This window comes from Osmerus eperlanus, chromosome 13 (genome assembly GCF_963692335.1).
Source record: "Osmerus eperlanus chromosome 13, fOsmEpe2.1, whole genome shotgun sequence".
In the NCBI taxonomy this organism is placed as follows: domain Eukaryota; kingdom Metazoa; phylum Chordata; class Actinopteri; order Osmeriformes; family Osmeridae; genus Osmerus; species Osmerus eperlanus.
The window spans coordinates 7,450,705-7,472,139 of NC_085030.1; the positions used below are offsets into that span (position 1 = coordinate 7,450,705).

Genomic DNA, 21,435 nt, shown 5'->3' on the forward strand with positions numbered 1-21,435 from the left:
TAAAAATGTATCATACATAATTTAGTAAATATGCATGTTTTATTCTTTTGGATCTAGCTGTAGTATGCAGCCACACAAGCTGGGGTCTTACCTTGTCTGGGTGTTTGTCTGAGATGTGTACTTCTAGTCCATGGACTAGGACTCCATTATAGTGGGTGTTGATACTCTCCACCTGATAATGGACTACCACTTTTTTCTGTCTGCTCTTCTGTTACACTGAAACAATGCTTTAACTGAGAGTCAAACAATCCTGAGATTTCTGCCAGGGAAAATTATTACCCTCTAATTATTAATTTGCTTCAGCACTGCAGGGAAAATGGTTTTCAATAATAGTTTCCTGGTGATTACATCTAAAATATTATTAGTAATGATCTCAGAGCATCTACACAGACAGAGAGAGCTACACGGACTCGGCAAAGGGGCCTCCAGTATATTTTGAGAAAATCCATTTTAATAGCGTAATCGATACATGATTCAGCTTGTAGCCCTTTAAAAAGTTAGCGAGTACACAATGGCTGACCTTGGCTCTGGCTATGATTACCATGCCACTGTCGGGTTTCCATGACTGATCTTGCCACTGAAAGCCTCTGAAAAACCTTGACAAGCTCCTGCCCCCTGTAGTAATTAAATAGAACTGCATATTGCTACCTGCTGTACTGTAGCTGATACAAAGCACAGTGTAAAATCAATGAATCTAATAGAGGCAATATGTTTAGTCAGATAGATTTAGCCTTCTTTTGCTCAGTCTGTAAGAGGAAAAGAGACGAAAGCCTTAGATATGCAGTACAGTCAGTCCGTCTGCCAGGTGTTTACTATTCTATTGCTCAACCATGAGCTGTCAGTGCCAATAAATATGATATACCCTAATTCATATTAACTTATACATAATACAAGTTGGTAACTACCTAGCATCTGGCTTCAGAAGAGTTTTAGAGTGGGATCTCAATGTCAATTTTACAGGGACATAAAACACATTTTAATTCAAAAACAGCCAAGCCACTATGTCATTACTGGGATGTTTTTACAGTGACAAACTATTTCTTGTGCTGAATTTCTTGTGAGGCCCTGAGCAGGACCTGAGCAAACTGTTCATGTGTTTGTTTGCTTATGAGCTAGGCCTAAATAAGAGCAGGTGATGTCTGATTGTCTGTCTGAACTGAGGGGAGTGTTGGACATGGTCTCACACTGTATGGTTAGTGTCATAGCTTCCCTTTCTCAGAGATGGGAGAAGAAATGTACCACACAGGTCCATAGAATTTATCTTACCCACTTTAAGTGTCATCAGCCACATATGATACACATCTATAAATAGTATTGACATTAAATTTGGATCGAATTACCTCAGCTGTACTGGAAGTTTCCATAGAGGCATGATCTCTGTCCTCAAAGCCCGACAGGAAATATTAGATTTTCATTCTACATTCTGCAATGTATCAGATGCATTGTGCCTGCTTTGTTATTTCCATCATGCTAAAACAGAGGGTTAATTTCCTATGTCACACTCGACTGGCAGGCATGGTGATATGGGAAATATGTGGCAAAGGCAAATTGGATTAGAATTAGTTTTTACCCTCTTAAAAAAATCAATTTCTCATGTGCAAGAAGACATTTGAACATGAATGTGCAGGTTTTTAGGTGATGCTAATGGAGGGAAGAGATCATGTATAACAGCGTAGTCCCAGTTGCCAAGCCTTAATCTACCACCCGTTTTGACAGTTTACAGGAGGGGTCTCTGTCAGATTTTTTTTTTGCTGGCACAGGGCTATAAAACTGCACATTAAAAAATCTACTGAAAAAACACTGGTTTTTGGAGGGGCACAACATTATCGTAATGTTTTTGTTCAATGAATACATTTGCAGTAAAGAAAAAGAGCAAGTGAAAAGTCGTCGAAATTTGTGCTCAAATATGCTCATGATTTCTTAGAAACACCACCTTGTGACATTACTGTCACATTTTATATTTACTACCGGTCATTCTTTTCAAGTAAAATGATAACAATTTACACATACTTCAAAGTTCAAGGTAGTCATGAAAGCAAAGCCAAGATGAGCACAGAGAAAGAATACATTTGTTCTCAGTTTTCTCATTATTAGAAGAGCCACAGCTGGTAGGCCTATCAAAAGACTTCTGCTTCAGGCCATGTCAGATTCAATCACAAGCAATTCTCTTTAGTAATTACCGTTGTTCTCTATTGCCATAAAAACATGCAAGTCTTAAGTGGAGAATGTGCTGGTGTTAGGCTGCTTTATGAGTGGAGAGCCTACCTAGGTCAAATTTGATTGAGCTTGACTAACACAATGGAAACAATGAAATACCTGACCCATTTGGCACAGCAGAGTCCAGAACACAACATACTATTTCCATCAACGGTTTGGAGTTCAGTGAGGGTACCTCTGTCAGTTTTGTTTAGCTGGAAGAAAAAAACTTACTTCAGCACTCATTGCAAGGTTGAATGCTTGACAAATGACTTTTGCGGGTACAGTTTCTGTATCTGCCACTTACTTATTTATATACATTATGAGCAATGGTGGGCCCCAGACAAATTTTACGTTTGTACAGCAGTTTCTTTATGCCTAGTAGTTAAAATGACACATTGCTGTATGTAGTGAGAGTGCAGTGAGGGATGACAGAGTTGGGGGATGCTGTGCTGTAGGAACTGGGCAGTAAATAATTGGGCATGGGAGCACCTCCGGAGTCCTTCTCTCTAGGCACCTCCACCTATGGTGCAGCTGATCCACCCCCTGCACCCGAAGCCCTCACACCAAGGGCCAGCCATGCGATGCAAGCCTTCCCTTCAACACAGAGGTAATAAAGAGAGATGATGCAATTTTTATGACAAGAGCGCCCCAAAGATAGAGACAATGTGTTGTTGATGATGTCGGGTGTGGGGAGTGGATGGGGTGTGGTGGGGGTGGAGAGTGAAGAAATGGTGCATGAACTCAATTCACCACTTCTCTACGCATGTTCTTCGTCTTCATGTCTCTCTCTCCCCACCTCTTCTCCTCCTACCATTCCTTGTTTTTCCGCTCCTTGCCCTCATGGGTTTGGTTCCCTCCCTCCCTCCCCGCCCCCCACCCTTCTCTCCTCCTGTTCCTCCACCAGAATGATTACCTTCCAGCATCTCAGCAGGCCTGTGTTTCCAAGGCAACAAGGGTTGCTGTGTATCTAGCTTTGTTCTAGTCCAGGCAATTGTCATTATTTTATTATAGCCACAGTTGCGGGAAGCTAAAAAAGGTGAAGTTAAAATGTGTATCAGTAAGTAACTGCCATCTGTTTCATAATTTTCCCTAACTGAGAGTCTGTGCATGAGTCCATTTTAAAATGAACTGGTATTAATAAGTCCTTTTTGTCAGTAGCAGAGACATAAAAAAAAACTGTAACACCTGTAAAAAAAAAAAAAGAATTAACTCAAAAATAAATCCTGAAGTTTTCTTCCCCACCAATTCATCCTTTCCCTAGATACGTTTTATTTTAGCATCTAACTGCAGACGGTGTAGATAGAGAACTGAAATTTGGGCCACTGCAAGAGACGGTCGTCTTTAGATCGATTTCGGGACGATGCTGTAAGACGTATCACCCTTCTGGAAGTTTAAAACCTTGAGCTGAAAAACAGTGTGGGCTAAAACTAGATTTTCTAAGAACCTCTGTAGTTGGGTGAGATCAGACTGTGTACAGACTGAAGCTTTCCTTTTTTGTGTCTGCGTGTAAGTTGTGTGTTCAACACCCTCTGGTTTTTTAAACAAGCAAATAAATGGTTTCTGGGTGACTTTTGTTAATTACTGCCCTCTCCTGTATTGATTACAAGAAGCAATTAGAAAATAAGCTCAACCCTTCCCCGGCCCTTGCCTGTCAACTGTCAGTGAGAATAAGCGAAGAAGGTGCCAGCGGAAAGGCTAACCTTAAGAAACATCACAAACGTTCATTATCATGCTGGATGTGGCATTCACCAGGATGTAACGTGATATTTAGCAGAGGGCTTTTTTCTCTCCCCCCTCTGTTAATTAGCATGGAGGAAATGACCTTTTTATTTGTCACAAGCCTGCACTGTGGCCCAGGTCCAGAGGCATGGAGATGACACCTGCTCCTGCTGACATAGCTCCCTCTCACTCACTCCACATGAGCACAGGGGCTGAGCTCCCCCATTCACGAAAAACAAGTGGGACAACATTCATTCATTAGACTTGATTTGAAGTGAGAAGTGGAAAGTGTGTGCTTTATTTCTTTCTTTATATTATGTTAGAGACCCTGAATTAAATCAGTTGCTAATGTGCTTGCCAAGTCTGGCATGAGACCAAATCATGGTGACAGATCCTATGGTTATCCACAATGCTGTTTAATTCTAGTGGCTGTGCCTGAGGTAGAGTGCAGTGACATGATGTTGGTAATAAAAGTCAATAAGAAAAGCCAAAGAGAGGAACACTTAACAGGTGAACGAATAACAGCCGAGACAGATAAACCGACAAGCTTCCAGTGATGTACGTGGAGAATAGAGTTGGGAAGTTATTTCTCTCTGTCTTTCTCTCGCTCTCTCTCTGTCTCTCTGTCTGTCTCTCTCTCTCTCTCACACACTATCTCTCTCACTCTCCCCTTCAGGGAGGCAACAAGGCGTTTTGCTGTCTTGCTGCCTTAACCACACACACATGCGCGCGCACACACACAAACACACATCTCCCAGGGAAGTAATGATTCCCCCTCTGTCCTCCTTTCCTGGCATACCTACAGCACTGAATCAGTGTCAGAGCAGTTGGGAAAGACGGGCGCAGGCTGTCTCACTCGCCTGCTCTTCTGGGTCCTAACACCAGTGTGAGCCGTGTCGGACGGACAGGAGGGAAGCAGGAGAAAGAGAAAAATCGACGGTTTACTCTCACAGCATGGGGAGAGTAGAGCACAGACCTGAGACTGGGGGCTGATGAGGGACAGGGACTCAGAGGAGAGAGACAGATGGCTCCACTTGCTATATAGCTTGGCTATCCACCCCTCAGCAAGTTGTCAGTCTTTGGGTCTAGCCAGTACCTGCAGGCTCCTTAAATCCGCTTGGTTATTAAAACAGGGAGGAGATAGAAATCTACAGAGAGAAGGAGGGGTGAGACAGTGGAAGAGAGAGGGAGGGAAGGCAGGAAAGAGGAGCGAGTGAGAGAAGGAATAAACTGGTAGGGAGAAGGTGAGGGAGATGGTGGAGGACTAGTCTGAACCGTGTCAGTGTGAACTGGTCCCCAGAGGTTTCTTATAAAAAACAAGATTACATTTTTGCTCTCAGTGTTATTTCAGTGTGGTTAATGTCTTTAGTTTAGGAGCCATGAGACGGATTGGGAAGGAAGGGGAGGTGTGACGTGAATCTGAAACAGAAAATCAAAATGTTCATTATGTCCTCGCTACATTGTGACTTCTACCATAAGTGGCCAAGAATGTGGACCACCAAACAGTTGATAAGTAAGTTAATGAAGTTTCAGTTCAGTGCTTGATATCTATTTAGAATATTTTGATTTGTTCAAGGATTTCTGTACTCGTTCAGCTGAAAAAGAATCATCAAATCAACCACCATATTCAAACCAGAGGCCATAGATAATCTTAGATCAATGCTATTTTTAATCCTATGCTCTATTGAGCCCTCACCAATGAATTCAAAATATTGTGAGTGTAGGGATTCCTGAGGGGGCTTTGGCTCTGCTGGCAGCCATCTTCTCTATTTTCTTTGTTCACAACATGGAGGGATTTGTTAAGGTGCTAATTCCCTGTACAGTTCCCATACAAAGATGTTGACTATAGCTACAAGTTCATAATCATTATCCATGTAAATCGCTGATGTACAGCTGGAATTGATTGAAACGTGAAAGTGGCAAAGGATTAGTGAGAATGAAACAGTATATGGGATTTTCATGGCAAGTGTGCAGCATGGTCACTGGTTATTGCAGCGCTTGGCTTGTTTTGGGGAATTTCCATCATCAGAATAGACTTGCAACCAAGCACTGAGACCAATCTGTCCTTCTCTCTGTACTGTACAGTAATCCTACACCATAGTCCTCAAGCTCCTCGGAAATAGACTTGCAAAGTAGACTGAGGAGATGGGGGACACTTGTCAACTCCACTCAGCATCTCTGCCTTTGTTTAATAGTGGTCTAGGCTCCAGGTGCCCGGCCATGTCAAAGGGTTGCTTGGGAGTGTCATACTTTTGAGAGCAGCTGTTCACAGGACTTCAATCCATCAACCAAATCTACTGGGATGATTGAAACCTCTGCTCTAGCCAGGAGTAAAATGGCTAAAATGATTGCTGAAGGCTGTCTCTCCTCACAACATTCCTCACCTTCTATTCCTGCTCTGCAGTCTTTTCCAAATCTGGTTGCAAATATTGTCTCTCTGTGGCCCCGAGGCCCCCATTCATTATCTGAACTCTTAAGCCTCAACCTTGGGGTTTTGTTCGACAGATGAGCAGGCGGACACAGGGGAAATTTTTACCTCTGCCTCTCCAAAGGTCTCAGTCAAGAACCTGCAAGAATCGAAGCCTTAAGATGAGTTTCTGTCTCAGTGGTGGTTAAACGTTGTGACCCCTCACCGGTTTTCCCAGTAGACTCAGTGGACATAATGGAACAGTGAAATGGAAAAACAAGGCGAGGATCTACCCAAATTCAAAAGATACACAGATACATACAAAGATGCCCAGACTAGATGACTTAATTGAGTCTCTGTCAAGCAACAACAATACATGTCAATTGACACATGGAAATAAGCATCCCATTTAAGGATACGTCTGGTTTTAAACAGTGATGTCTTCCCGACACATGACTGTCAGGCTCTGCTAAAGGTGAATTCCTCAAGGCTCTGTTCAATGTAGATATGATGTTGTGGCAGAGACAGACCTTGACACATGGTTTCACAAGGTTGTCAAGAGACTTCTAAGGAAAGGGAAACAGAGAAATAGGATCACTCCCCTGAACTGCTCCCTACACAAAGCTGCTATTGAATGAGTCATATTAAAGTCTCATTCACCATGCCAGATTATCTATATTTGAAGCCTGGTGACATTTTCAAGGCCTGCATTTTCAAAACCACACTTGGAGCAATTCCCTGTGTTCACACTCCTATTTTATTGTGTATGTGTGTATTTCTAAGTGTGTGTGTGTGAGATGTTGACTGAAACAAAGTGAGTACATAAACCTAATGCACGTGTTTGAAAGGGTAAGACAAGAGGGGCTTGTGTTGAGAGTATTGATTAAAGGTCTCAGGACACTCGGAGGTAGCGCACACATCAGTTTTACCCATGGCACCATTGACAGTCATCTCAGATGAAGTGGAGAAAGCATGTTGATTAGCCCCAAGGGAGAGATCAAGGGGCACTCCTTAGACACGTCTCACCCCCACATTCATCAAAATAAACAGCTTTGTCCTGTCCTTGTGACATTGAACATTCACATTCAAGATCATTCAAGATCACAGCGAGAAAACTGACTTGAATGAGCAAAAAACTGTAAAGCACGTTCTAGAAGGTAAATTATATATCATAGGTGTCACACAAGACAGTACATTATTGAGAACGTATTGCTTGAGGGAATACATATTTAACATTTGAAGCTTACGGAAGCTTGTGGATTAAGTTATTGATCGAACAGTGTGGGGGTCCTCAGGTTCTCTCTCAAGAGAACTGACTGATATCCATCAAGAGGAACAACCTGGGGGCACCTGGCCAAGATTATATATAGAAAGAAAGAGAGCAAGAAGGTGAGACATTTGCAAAAGTCCTCACGCCTCTGGGATTTACTGCATAATGACAGTTATCTTATGAATCCCAACCGCTTGTCAAAAGGCAGGTCTGCAGAGATGTCTTACGGGGCCATCCTTGAGATTCCACTTAATTGGAAACCATTAGACCCCCCCCCCCCCCCCCCCCCCCCACACACACACACACACACACACACACACACACATACACACATTTACACATATGCACACACAGAGCCAACCCCCTTTAGCAACAAGGTGCTGAGGAGATCCGCTCCTTTCAGGAAGCGACGACGGCAGAGCAGTGGGATTGATGCGCTAGAAAGCACGAGGCATATTTTGTGCGTGTCAGTCATGGATTGCAGATTTAGAAAAGCCTCTTAGACTGACACAAAAAAAACATTTTCTCCCCACTAAACAATACCTGTTCATGTTATAGCAAGACTATAATTAAAATAAAAGGAGACACCCTGGGCTTGCTAGAGGAAAATGATGCTAATCGTATTTTTGGAGCTAGAACTGATCCTTTTTTAGTGTGTCCCCCTTTTGGATATATTTGTTTTGTGGAAACTGGAGGTCAAATATCATTCCCTGGTTACTATCATGGAAATCCTTGAGAATGCATCCCTGATGACACACAATAGCCAATCTTTATGACATTTGCCTATTGCTCTCAGATTAAAGTCTGAGAAATCTACTTAAGCTGTCAGAAGCAGTGTGCAGGGCTAAAGCAAATATGTCAACACGTTTTATTCATACTTATGTTGAGGAACCCTTGAGGAACTATTGCTGTGGCCGAAAACTGTATTAAACTACTATCACTGAACTGGTTGATAGTCCTGACGTTAACAAGCACTTAACTGTCTGAATTATCCTGAGATTACCTCACTGACTAAGAACTGAAGGGTTACCTCAGGTGAACTAGCATTGACCTCAAAAACAAGTGTAGATGAAATTCTGGGCTTAAGTATGAAAAGTAATGTGTCTTAAAAAAGGTTTTAATATAAGCTTCTTTGTTCATTGATAAAGGACTGCCAGTGACTAGTTTTAAGTGAAGTGTAAGAGGCTGAGGCTCTGCAGGATACTTTTCTCTGTAGAATGGATGTAGCAGATAGACTTAAAGTATTTATGATACCTAACTAAGAGCCAGGGGGTCTTAGTTAGGTTTGGGGGTTGGGGGAGAATGTTATCTCAGTTGAGCCAGCTGACCTAACCTCTTTGCCAAGGAGATGGCCAAATCAGACATCCTGTTTATGTTTCATTAAATGTATCTTTATTATCTTCATTTAGAGAGGGAGCTGTGACATCAAAGAACTGTGGGACACTTGGTGTGGAGTCAAACTGTCACTGAGTAGTGCTGGTCAATCACAGAGACTGCTAGATTGATTGATTGAACATCTAGAAGATCCTCTGTTCTCAGTTCAATATAAGGCAGTGTTTTATGAATGTTCTCTATCACTCTACCGAACGACCTGTAGTATGTCCTTCGCTCATGACTGATCACAGAGTACTCTGTTAAACTTAAGTTTGTGCAAACTAAATAAATTGTGTTGAAACCGCCATTCTTGACTGATCGAATTACACACGGCCGCTAGAATTTTCCATCACACAAGACACGGCACATAACAAGATCTTAGTTACCTTAGATGAACTGTCACTGACCGAAGGTCAGACCAAGTAATCAGGAGACATGGAAAAAGGCCATAACTGACCTTAGACCTAGAATACAACCCATATATGAAGATGGAAAAGAACAAAGACACAGTTTAATGTAGGACCTTTAGACTGAGAGATGTACTTTGGATAGAAGTGCTGACTATAGGAAAAGGAAAAGATAGCCAGAGCAGGAAAGCCAGGACTTTCACTGCGGAAAGCCCACTCTCTGTATGATGAGATCAAATAAAGAAGTTGTATTTGAACTTAAAGAAACCAACCTGACTGTCTGTCCCTCCTTGAAAGCTGAAACTGCCCACAACAAAGTCTAACGCAATGTGCTGTCATCTATTATTAGCAATTTTATTTTTGTTGGAAAGATGACATGTTAAAACTTTAGCAATGATATGAAACATGCAAAACCACAGCTCCAGATTCCTGGATGAAGGGGGGATGGAAGTTATGTGCAGTTAGGTATTCCTGACTGAACTTTCAAATAGAAGGACTTTTTAACCAGACTGAACTTTAGACTCTATATACTCCTACAGTAAGTTTGACATAGCTGGCACACACAGCAAGGTCCTGTCTTTCAGCCATACACCAAACTTTAAAACATATGCTCTCTCTCTCTCTCTCTCTCTCTCTCTCTCTCTCTCTCTCTCTCTCTCTCTCTCTCTCTCTCTCTCTCTCTCTCTCTCTCTCTCTCTCTCTCTCTCTCTCTCTCTCTCTCTCTCTCTCTCTCTCTCTCTCTCTCTCTCTCTATCAACCACACAGACATATACATATACACACACACACACACTCTACTCTCAAGGGAGAGGAGCAGATTAGAAATGCCAGGCCTCAGACAAAGGACAGTACGGCTGTCTCTCAGAATTCATTGTCATTAGCTGTGGGAAGGCGAATCCTTTTCAAACTCATTACTTGATAAAACACCCTCTGATGTCCCATTTAAAAAAAAAACATTTGTCCTCCATCACTGGCAATGCTCTCTCCCTTTGCCCATAACTCCACACCTTCACAGCTACTAGGGGAAAATGGAAATAAATGGCAGGTTTTGTAAAGATTTGCTCAAAGATTATATTCACTAATTTAAGAAAGTATAGGGGTGATCTAGGCCTCTTAGATGAACAATCAAGGCTGTAAGAAAAACATAGTTTTTCTTACTTTTGATGTAAGCAACCCTTAATTCTGCATTTGCTGAGAGGCAAAGTTGTTAAATGTCATAATGGTGGTTTAATTTTAGGTGTAGGCAAGTTTCACACTTGCCTAATGGAATTTACAGCACTGTTTGAGAACACTGCTGAAGACTAATAGAATACTATAACTGAAAAATTGTCTCTAAAGCACTAAAGCTTTCCAGGGAATTTACAGACAATATGTTTGGTAAGTCAAACTCAAATCTTGTGTATTGCAAATTTCTATTATGTAAGCAATTTCTTAGTTCTGTCAACAATATATGGAGGTACAGAGGACCAAAAGCAATTTCCTGGCAGAATATCCATTTATTCAAATTTTGACAAAAGGAAATGACACATTTTGTGCTCTGTGCAATCATTGAACAGCTCTGTTTATATACAGTTTATACATTTGTATAGATATAATCTCTTGTCATATGTACGTAAAATGACTCATAACCACCCTTTGAATACTCTGAAATATCAAAGACCCCATATATTTTGGCAATCTAAGGTGTAAAAAAGCCATTATCTTGAGAATTTTCAAAAACATTCATTCAAAGATGTGATTAGTGGCAAAATTCAAGTCAGTATTTTTCATCCAGTTCCAGATACCAGCACTGTAATGGCTCTGATGGTAATCCAGCCAAAACTAGAAGACAAAGATGAAGAGAACCCAACAACAAACAATAAACTAACAATAACATTTGTTCACTCTGCCCCCCCCCCCTCTTTTTCTCTTTCTCTCTGCAATTCTGAAAACGCACCTGAGCACGTAGTGTAGGCTATAGCATCAACAACAATGTCGCAGCAGAATACGCCTCCCCAAAAAATCCTCACTTGCAATGGCCGGGTTTCCCAGATTCGTTAAGAAGCTCTTAACGCTAAGAGCGTTTTAAGAACGCTCTAGAACGCTCTTAGAACGCTCCTAAGAAGCTCTTAGTGTTAAGAGCTTCTTAACGAATCTGGGAAACCCGGCCAATGTAGCTCTGACAGGCAGTTTTGGTTCTAAGAAATGCTAGGAAACGTAACAAGAAACATTGAGGAGGAGGGTATCTGGAGATGAGAGAGCCAATTACAAGTTTGCATGGATGTCCTCATGTCGCAGCACTTTGTATGTGACCCAGTAGAAGATGTTGAATATGAGGAAACTCAGGGGGAAGACAGCTCGTGATATAGTATCGATGCGCTTGGCCCGGTCCACAAAGCGTTTGCGGAGCGCCTCGCTGTCGTGTACGGTGGCTACTCGTGGCGGCGGGGCAAAGACCGAGGCGCCCTCCACGGCGGTGCCATCCTTGGTCTGCAGGCAGTGACCCAGGCCATAACCCCCGAAGTAAAACCCACGGCTCTCCCTCACCAGTTCCTCTTCCTGTGGAACGAAACACATTGGAAAACAGATTGGCCTCTTGCTGTCAACTTGGATGAGCTCATAGGCCACCTCTCCTCAGTGGGTGATTTCCAAATGCAGGCAAATGGGGTGTAGTTGAACAAGAGGGGGAGAGTGGAGACGGGAAAGTGTGATGCCTGCAGAAGTGGCAGGACACTATGCATGCTTGATCATTTGACTTGGGGTATGCCTGGAGGTTTGTTTCCAAACATCTTTGTTCTGCTGTCGGGATAGATATTTTAGGTCAATAGTGTTTAATCCAATTTGGATCAAATTAAGATGGGGTTTTTGTGAGCCTACCGCAGAGACTACTCAGACAGAAAAGAGGCAGTAATGAAGCTGCTGTTTTAGAATGAAAAGGAAAGTTGAATTACCAGAGTTTGAAAAATTAACCTCCATGTGTTTTCGATAAGGACACACACATTTTTTTCTTTATCCAAACTTACCGAATTAGGAATCTCTCAAAATTGCTCAGCAAAAATCAGGGTCTGAACAAAAAACTCACAATGGGCCACATCACCATGTGATGGATGGCAGGGCACTGTTTCCCACTGAGTAAAATAGCCTATTTCCTCTCTTTCTAGAGAATATTAATCGACATGTAGCTTAACTCTGACAGTCCTGACACCTTGAGAGATGCGCTTTGGCAGGGAAAGTGGAGATGTGGGATCTAAATTGGGTGATTAGTAGTCTGGGTGAGAGCTCTGAGTGAATTGACCTCTTGTCTCTTTCTCTCTTTGACCCTGGCAGCTCTCTGGTACTCCGCCTAACTTCACATCTCATCTTTGGCTGGTGGACTTGTCGGGGAGCAGTGATTGGAGACTACCCTTTCCTGTCAAGAGAACTGTGGTCTGTGTCTCACCTGTGTTAACTTTGTAAGAGAGGCTGAGCCATGTAGCATGTGATGTATTTGTGATCAAAGTCATTATGGTCTTTCTGGTCAGTCTAACCTCAGAGTAAGACCTAGTCAGAACATGGCAATCTGCCAACCATTTCAAGTCTAAATTCAAGTTCCCTCCTTCCATTAAAAGTTGTCTCCCTGGCTTCTCCTGCTCCCAGGCTGACAGTAGAACATTCTGGAAACTCACCGTTTCTCTGTGGGCTCGATGACAAATTGTACCTTACAACAGAGGGATGAAGAGTTGTAGCTCTTCTTGCACTGCTTAATTATCTCCTCTACTTCTACCTAAACGATACAGTGCATCATGTGCTGAAGTCTAATGATGCGTTTCACCAAAGATAATAGGTACTCAGCCTCTGCTCTGCTGTCATGGCCACTGTAAGCTAGCTTCAGTTGCTACGTACTTTGTGATTTGTTGTGGGAGTGAGTCATAAAATGTCCTGTAATGCAGTGTTCTGGGGAGTGTGGTGTGGATGTGTTTTTAGTTTTAAATTTGAAGGGTGATGTCATGTGTTAGCCAAAAGCTGTGGGGTAAATGTATTGTAAATGTATTTAGAAATCAGCAAGGACAGTGTGGTCAAAACCCAGTGATAAGTACATGCCAACGCTCTTAAAGGACTTCCTTGAAAAAAAAAAAAAAGTTGGTACTCTCTGACAAGACATTGAAGGTGAAACACGTTTGTTCTCAAAGTGATGACAGGGGAGGACAAGTATACATCTGGAGCTGAAAACACAGAAGGGCACTTCACTTTAAATCAACCCCAGGACAGCCCTTGACACATGGATAAAGGAGAGAAGGGTGGGTTGGTGGACGGAGAGAGGTCAAAGAGGCGAGAAAAGCAAGTTAACTTGGCGAGTAGGTTTACAAGACTGGGGAGTGAGGGAACATTCGGCTTGGGGGTTCAGAGGTCGCAGGACACATTGGGTTTGAGGGTCAGGGGTGACAGGGGTGAGTTTTACCCTGGCACAGGCGCTGCAGTGCTGCATCACAGTCCCGTTGTTACCAGGCATGTCAGTCACTTTCCCCAGTGACTCGACACTTCCCGGCATACTGGCAAAGACCTCCGTTGAAAGAGAAAGTAGAGAAGTTGGGGGGAAAATTACTTAAAAGTGTTGCTATCAAAGCCATTCGGTTATCTGAGTATCTAGATGAGTGGTTTCTCCTTGTTTTTATGGTTGGTTGGTTCAAGATATTGATACAGAATGTGTTTTTACTGAGGTTATATACTCGCAAGGCTCTTGTGGAAAAAAAGCTGCCTTGGCTTAAAAAAAAAGATTTCTCTTAGTACTAATCTGCTTTTCATGTTTGTTTTTCCTGAAAGCAATGTATGTTCCATGCTTCGTTCAAATTCAGTACCTGCACTGAGCCACAAATAGTAATGAGAGATGTGGACATCAAATTCATAAAATATGGCAGTGCATGACTAAACGGAAAAGAAGCCATGCTATTTAGCTTTTAAGTTGGAGAGGCACTGATGCATGCACGTTTTGGAAGTGATATAATTCATCATTCACGGCTGTAGACAGGGGAGTTAGCTTTGAAGACTGTGAAGAATATCCTCCAAAACTTAGCATTTGGGTTTAAAAAAAACATCCATGTGTGCTTTTCAGTTTGAACAGCTCCGCAGTGCTCAGCACTCATAAAGAACATGTCGGCTTACAGCCAGGGTCAGGATGCTCTCCTCTGTTTCCTCTTCAGCTGAGCTGAAGACCTGAGAGGGAATTATTGATTAAACCTGGCTGCTTGGAGGTGTTAGGTGCACAGCATCGGCCTGTCAACATCTCTCTCAGCACAAGGCCAGACATCAATTCATCCCAGATGGACGGTTCGCTTGCAAAACTCAATGGGAGTAACAGTGCAAATGATGTGAAGAGGAGAGAAGGAAGAGAGGGAGGAGGATGTGGAGGAGTTCCTTCTCACTCCCCTTCTCTTCACCTCTGGTATTGATCCAGGGCAAATAGACAGTCCAGTACATGTACATGATTACTGCATGAACAGTTATAGAGCTCTTCTTCAAGTCTGGGAAGCTGCCCAGCTATCTGAGAACCATAAAATACAATGTTTTGAGACTTTCTTGCTTTTCAGAGCAAATTCTGTCACATCTGTTGTCTTGCATTATAACAACCTCTTGGTTACTGTCCACAACTGGATTGGTTGTTTGACTCAGTAAAGGTAAATCAACTGGGAAAATCCCAAAGTTGTGCTGCAACAGAAATGAAGTGGAATAGAATCAATAGTAGGAGATGGTAGTTAAAACCAGCTGCCCTCCTGTTTTGGATGCTATCTCGCTGTCTCGCAGTGACCTTCTGGCTAGTGATACTGCTCTATAGATTCAGTTACTGGCCGTGTTCCCCGTCAATATCAGGTTGGTGGGCTGGTTGTTGTTCCGTCGACCAGCCGTAGAAAGGAATGACAGGGGAGCGGTTCTGTGCAGGTCAGTGCTCACCATGGAAACAAGCTCATCTCCCTCATGTAATGTGACAGCCAGATGTAGTGTGGTGCTGTTGTGAGTGCCTAAATATACGGTACTGCAACCCACAACAACAAGAGGCAGAAGTCAGTGTTATAAGAGGAGACAGCAGCGCCTATGTGTGTGTCTGGTAACTGTGTCAGTACACCTGTGTGTGTCTGCTACAGTGTGTGTGTGTGTTTGCACTCACTATTCTCTGCCGTCGTTGTTTCTTCCTCAGCCTGATGAACTCCTTGTGTTGCCGCGAGACAAAGTTGACCGCTGCGTACTCCAGCAGAGCAGCAAACACAAACAGTAGACACACCGCCATCCAGATGTCAATGGCCTTCACGTAGGACACCTGTACGAGAGGATACGCAAGGTCACCTGCTCATCCTTTACCAATCAATGAGGCAGGAGGTGGGGGGCAGAACAGGTAATGCTCTGGTCAACCCTCAGCCTGGGATTTTATTGACCCACATTCCACAGAATGGCCCGGAATAATCTAATGAGTCACCATGACACAAGAGCTTGACACACAGCCTGGGGAGAGGTCAGAGTCAAGAGCCAGGGAAAGCCCTGCTCAGCAGCGTCCATACAGAGAGGATGTGTCACAACATGTCAGGACCATCAGCTGGGGGACAGCTGTTAAGGGGATAGTATGGACCAACACGTGTAGCTAAGGCGACAGTATCAATCTGGACCAGACCAATACTGATCTGTGGCTGTCGCTATTTGTATGTCGCTATAGATATGCTAACGTAGCGTGTGCAAAGTTTAATACAATGTAAAAACTCATGTGAAAGTAGTGCTGCACTGTGACGGCTGCCTGGCCGGACGAGCTGAACCGAAGCTTCTTGCTGGGCACCTTAGGCAGCGAGGCTCTGGAGCCCGAGCTCTGGGTCGTCATGGTGAGCACCGTGGTGATCCCCAGGCCCACCCGGGCGGGCGCGGCGTCCATGTTGATCCAGAAGGAGACCCAGGAGAGGATGACGATGAGGAGGGAGGGGATGTACATCTGGATCAGGTAGTAGCCCATCTGACGCTCCAGGTGGAATTTGACCTCGATGCAGGTGAACTTCCCTGCAGTCACACAATGGAATATAGTCAGCAAAAGAGATGAAAGCAAATGAGCTTTAGAATCAACTGTGTGGCCAGATGGGCAGATGCTATATTTAAAGCGATAGCAGGAAGGTTGTGTGATGTACGTACTGAGAGGACAGTGGGTGGTCCTACCTGTGTTATAATGCTTGGTGCAGTAGCCCAGGTCCTTCTCCTCCTTCAACACAAACTGGGGGAGAGTCAGGTCCTCAGCCACTTGCACGGCCGGCCCGTCACTCATCCACTCAAAGAACAAGTCATTCATGGTGTACCCAACTTTGGTATGAGATCGAGGGAGAGAGAGATAAAAAAGAGAGTGAGAAATAGATGTAATAGCATAGAAATTGTCATTGAAGGAAAGAGAAAGGTGGTGGTGGTGGGGGGGGATGTTGGGGGCATGAAAGATAAAGTGACATCCCTCAGTCCAGCTGCCAACCCCCCCCCCCCCCCCCATCCAACCCTCCCACCCCGGGCGCTGAGTGTTTGTCATTAGAAAGGTCACACGCCACAGTTTCCCAAGTGACAGAACGGAGGTTTGAAGGTCGAACACAAGGGTGCACGTGAGGAGCATTCATCCACGTCAGCGAGTGATGTTAGCACACACATCGAGCTGATGGCTTAATGGATGCAAGGTTGCCCTCGCACTCCTCCTAACATGTGTTTGCACCTCTAAATATTTACAGACCTTGTTGGTTTGGTGAGGTTCTGGGAAAGCTCACACATCACCTGACCATAGCTATGTGTGACCACTCAGACCATGTCAGGTGACTATAATTACCCTTGCACAAATACACCACACACACACACACACCTCATCCACATACACACATTCACCTTTGGAGTGCTGGTTTCTCCTCAAAGGTTCCATATCACAAGTGCATAAAAAATGCATGCGGCATGCAATAATGCCTTGGAAACTCTTGACACATCTGAATAATACGAATGTCTATCGGGTCCCCTTGGGGCCCACATTACAAATATATCAATTATTCAAGATATTATCCCTCTGTTCGCTCCACTCACTTGAAAACGAAGACCACTAAAACACACTTATCTCACTCCTGAGGAGGGTTCCATGTCAGTCACACATCCTTCCCGCATGAGCGAGTGGAATAGCAATGTTTTCATAAGGTGGTGCTCAGCAACAAAGCATTCATTCGTCAACAATCGAATGAATGATTCAATGTGTGAAGTTAAAAAGGCGAGGTGGGCAGTGAATGTGTTGACTAGGTGAGGAAGCTGAGGAAATGGTTTGTGTTTGAGACGTTCTAGGATGCTGCCTTGATATTATTAAAAGCACAGGCTATAGATTAGTGTCTGTGCTGAACCCTGGACTTGCGTCAGACAGACTTACTGTCCAACGGAAGCTATTTATTTATATTTCATGATTCTGATTTGGGTCATAAGAACATATGACAGCTTAGAGTCAAATTTGAGGAAGGATAAACTGCACATATAGGACTTTGATGTGCCACAATAAGGCATAATCTTATAGATAGGGCTATTTTTATCTACATGAGCCCAGGGCATGATAGGCCAGCAAACAGCCCTGGTCTTAACTTTCATGTTAGGATCCCAAATATATATATTTTCCTCACAACCCCCCCCCCCTGCACAGTCCACATGCACACCACACATACCATACCATCTCTTTTATTCATCCCTACCCTGTTTTTCGCTCTCTCTCACACACACACCACCCTTTCTCTGTGAATAGTGGGGTGGGGGGCAGTGTTGGCACAGTGTGTGGTTGTAAAACCTGAGTGTCCTCACAGTGTCCTCGTCAGCCAAGGTGATGACACCCTTGGGGGGTGTACTAACACTTGTCAAAAACAGAACTGGCTATCCGTGTTAGAGCACGGCTGAGGATGCCCCCCCCTTAATCAGAAATGATTAGGTATCCGCTAATGGTGCTGACAGGTATTAAAACCCACCTGGTTGCCCGCCCGCCTTACACTGCTGGGATGACATTCCCCTGTTTCCTCGGCCTCTAGTACCTGAGCATCTAGGGCAACATGCATGTGCAAGGATTGCCACACAACTAAATATTTTATGTATGTCGAACTGAAAACATTAATTGCAAGGGAAAAAACAAGAGATGCCTCCGTTATTGAGACGGAGAGAGGAAGCAGATAAAGATACCACTACACAGCTTGGCTTATTCAGGTGTTTTAGATACAGTATCTTGAACTGCCAGCTCAAGATGAATTTTTCGTTTCACTGTGCTCATTTGCTATGACTTTGGTACTTTTTTCTCATGGTGGAATTAAGCCACCAAAAAGCTATAGAGGTGGGTCATGTAATATAAGAACACAAAATGAAAGTTTCATTATTGATATCCGAGAAATTGGTTTCATGAGGGCAGATGCTATCTGTGACAAGGGCAAGGGGGTGTTGAATGGACTTTTGTTCTATTTTCCCTTACCTTAGCTTCGATCAACGTAATAAGGTAGGACATGTTATCCACAAGATTTGCCAGGGACTTTACTCAAGTTCCTTTCATGAATTGATTTACAATTTAGATCTGCTGCACATGAATTCAATTAGCCTTCAGAAACATTTGTGGCTGAAAGCTACACTTTTAATTTGTTCCTCTGGGTTACCCACAATTAACTGCACAGTGCAATGTCAGAAAGCACAATCTTCATCTCATTAATGAAAACTAAGAATGCGTTAGAAAAATTATTAGACTACATAAGAAAGGATGGTGAATTAATTTTACTCCGTCTCGAAGAATATGTCATAATAAGCCAGAGTGTGAAAATGGAAAGGGAGGCAATGAAAAGAGGAATGGTAGGGAGCATAGGCGGAAATCCCCGGGAGGACGCGACCCCCCCCATCCTGAGAAAAATATGATTTGTCCCCCCAAATAAATCACTAAGCATAAGAAAATGTAAATAATATTAATAATATACATTTAACATTACAATGTAGGCTATGTGTTACAGCAGTAATTTTGGTGTCCCCCTCAGGAATTGCTCTTGAGAAAATGTCATATAATTGTCCCCCCCAAATTTGCTAGCAGATTTTCGCCACTGGTAGGGAGGAAAATAAAGGACTCACAGCTTTCAAGCTGCATGGTACAGGTCTGAATGTCCATTGGGAAATTCTTCAAGTCCATAGGGCAGGACAGGATAAGAGTCAGCCTGGGATAGACATGCAGAGAGAGAAAAGGGCACATATAGGTAGTGAAGGTAAGCAGGGGATGGATAGAGTGAGCAGAATTACAACGTAGGTCTGAAGTTAGACGCAAAGACGACAGATGCAGACCTGCAGGCTACTAAAGCGAATTCCGCTTAATTTAAACAAGACACAATCTTTCTTGGCAGGCGTTTTTATAGTCTACACCCATGATAAACGTAAAATGTGACCTAAATGGCATTTTCCCTTTATCACAAAAGTAGTTTTCAAAGCACGAACTAAGTTACGGTGCCAATTGATTGCACGACTCTACCGTAATAGCAAACTAATTGGCGAACACATCCCTCCTTTTATTTATTGCCACGCTGACGCATTAAGCCTTCAAGGAGCCGTGTGGAAGAGCAGCCGCTATTAAGGAGTTTGGGTAAGAGAGCGCTGTGTAATTACCTGCTGTAATGCATTGCCCAGTGGAGAGACGAAAGCAACAAGCACTATTCGCAGACAGCCATTCTCTAGTGCTGTGTTAGCGCACACACTTTCGGCTCCGAACATCGCCCACAACTGCACAGTAATGAATGAAGCCTCTGTTCTTCAACTGCAATCATTTAGTCTTAGTCCTAGAGAGACTTCAAAGTCTTTGCAAACCAACTTGTGTATTTCTTTTAAATTCACCTATGGTCATCAATATCATAGGGTTTATTTGTGTAATTGATTTACGGCCTCCAAAAAAAGCCATAGATTTGTGTTGAGATGCCAGTTTTTATCATGAACTGCTCACCTTATACTATATAGCACACTGCCATCTCTGAAGATCCTCAGCAGTTTATTGTCAGTGGTGACCTCATGGAAGTTGGCCCCTTTCTCGTTGGCGAAGAAGAGGTCAGGCTTCCAGATGGAGTCCAACATGGAGGGATCCAGGTCCAAAGAGTCATCGGGGTATTCACTATATGCCAGTCGGGGGTCATTCCACTTTTGCCGTAGGAACACATTGAGCCTGTAGTCCTGTAGAAGGACCAACAGTATGGCATGCGTCATACGTCCTCATGTTCATGCTTGGGTGATCATATGATGACGCAGTTGCCTGGCCTCACACCTTTAATTAGCGAAATCAGTTTGTGATCTGCTCAGTGAGAACCCTGATGGGAATAATCACCTGCAATTACTGTTAATTAAATTGAGTATTTTTAGTGCAGGAACTAATGAGATGGATGATAAGCACCCAGATGATCATGCCCAAGTTCATTTCGGGGTATATTAACATGCTCACCTGAAGTTTCACAAGTATACCTTTATTAACTGAAGGTCTGTCTCTGTCCTTTCTATATGCCAGGCTGTATCCAGGCCTAACAGTGACATCAGTAATGTCCTGTCTCTCGCCCCAAATGGCCTGACTGAAACACTGGCCTTCTGGGACTCCACATGACAACCTTTACACCGGGTCATCATAACTTTCTGCTGACCAAACCACAAGCCTGTGAAGGATCATTCCCTTCCCCTCTCTCTCCTCGTTTCATCAATTTTCTCAATGTTTTATTTTAATTGCGGAGCGGACAGTTCATTATCAGTGCATCACTGACCCTATGGTCTGAAGGTTGGTCTGATGTGCCCCAGAAACGTTGGGAGGTTTGACACTCCGAGTATTAACAAAGAACTGTATTAGCCATGGACCAGCAGGCTGAACAGGGAGAGTTTGGACGGCTCTTTTTTAAATCACTGACAAGCGAACGATCGAGAAAGATATTGCTTTTTATTTTATTTTTTATAAGATCGCTATCAGAGCGATTAGAAGTTGAAAATGAAAAGGTGCCTAATCTTGATCTTTTTCAGGAAGGGCATTCTACTGTAATTATCATGCTTAAATGACGTTCAGCTACTTTCTAATTCCTGGATGTGTATTTGTAAAAAATAGT

At 43.3% G+C, this 21,435-nt stretch overlaps 1 protein-coding gene across 2 annotated transcripts in view; it reads right to left on the bottom strand.

Annotated features, from left to right (window-relative positions):
• Positions 1–10,861: 10,861 nt before the first annotated feature.
• Positions 10,862–21,435, bottom strand: part of glra4a (glycine receptor, alpha 4a) — a 29,510-nt gene continuing 18,936 nt past the window's right edge. Inside the window, exons 4-11 of one of the 2 annotated variants that reach the window (XM_062476865.1) lie at positions 20,304–20,527; positions 19,448–19,530; positions 16,520–16,660; positions 16,152–16,366; positions 15,495–15,644; positions 13,794–13,895; positions 11,520–11,914; positions 10,862–11,384 (exon numbers count right to left, since the gene is read on the bottom strand). In XM_062476865.1, the coding sequence (XP_062332849.1) occupies positions 11,621–11,914; positions 13,794–13,895; positions 15,495–15,644; positions 16,152–16,366; positions 16,520–16,660; positions 19,448–19,530; positions 20,304–20,527 (1,209 nt within the window). In that variant the 3' untranslated portion in view covers positions 10,862–11,384; positions 11,520–11,620. The remainder of the gene's footprint in view (positions 11,385–11,519; positions 11,915–13,793; positions 13,896–15,494; positions 15,645–16,151; positions 16,367–16,519; positions 16,661–19,447; positions 19,531–20,303; positions 20,528–21,435) is intronic. The other variant, XM_062476866.1, reaches the window with a different exon arrangement.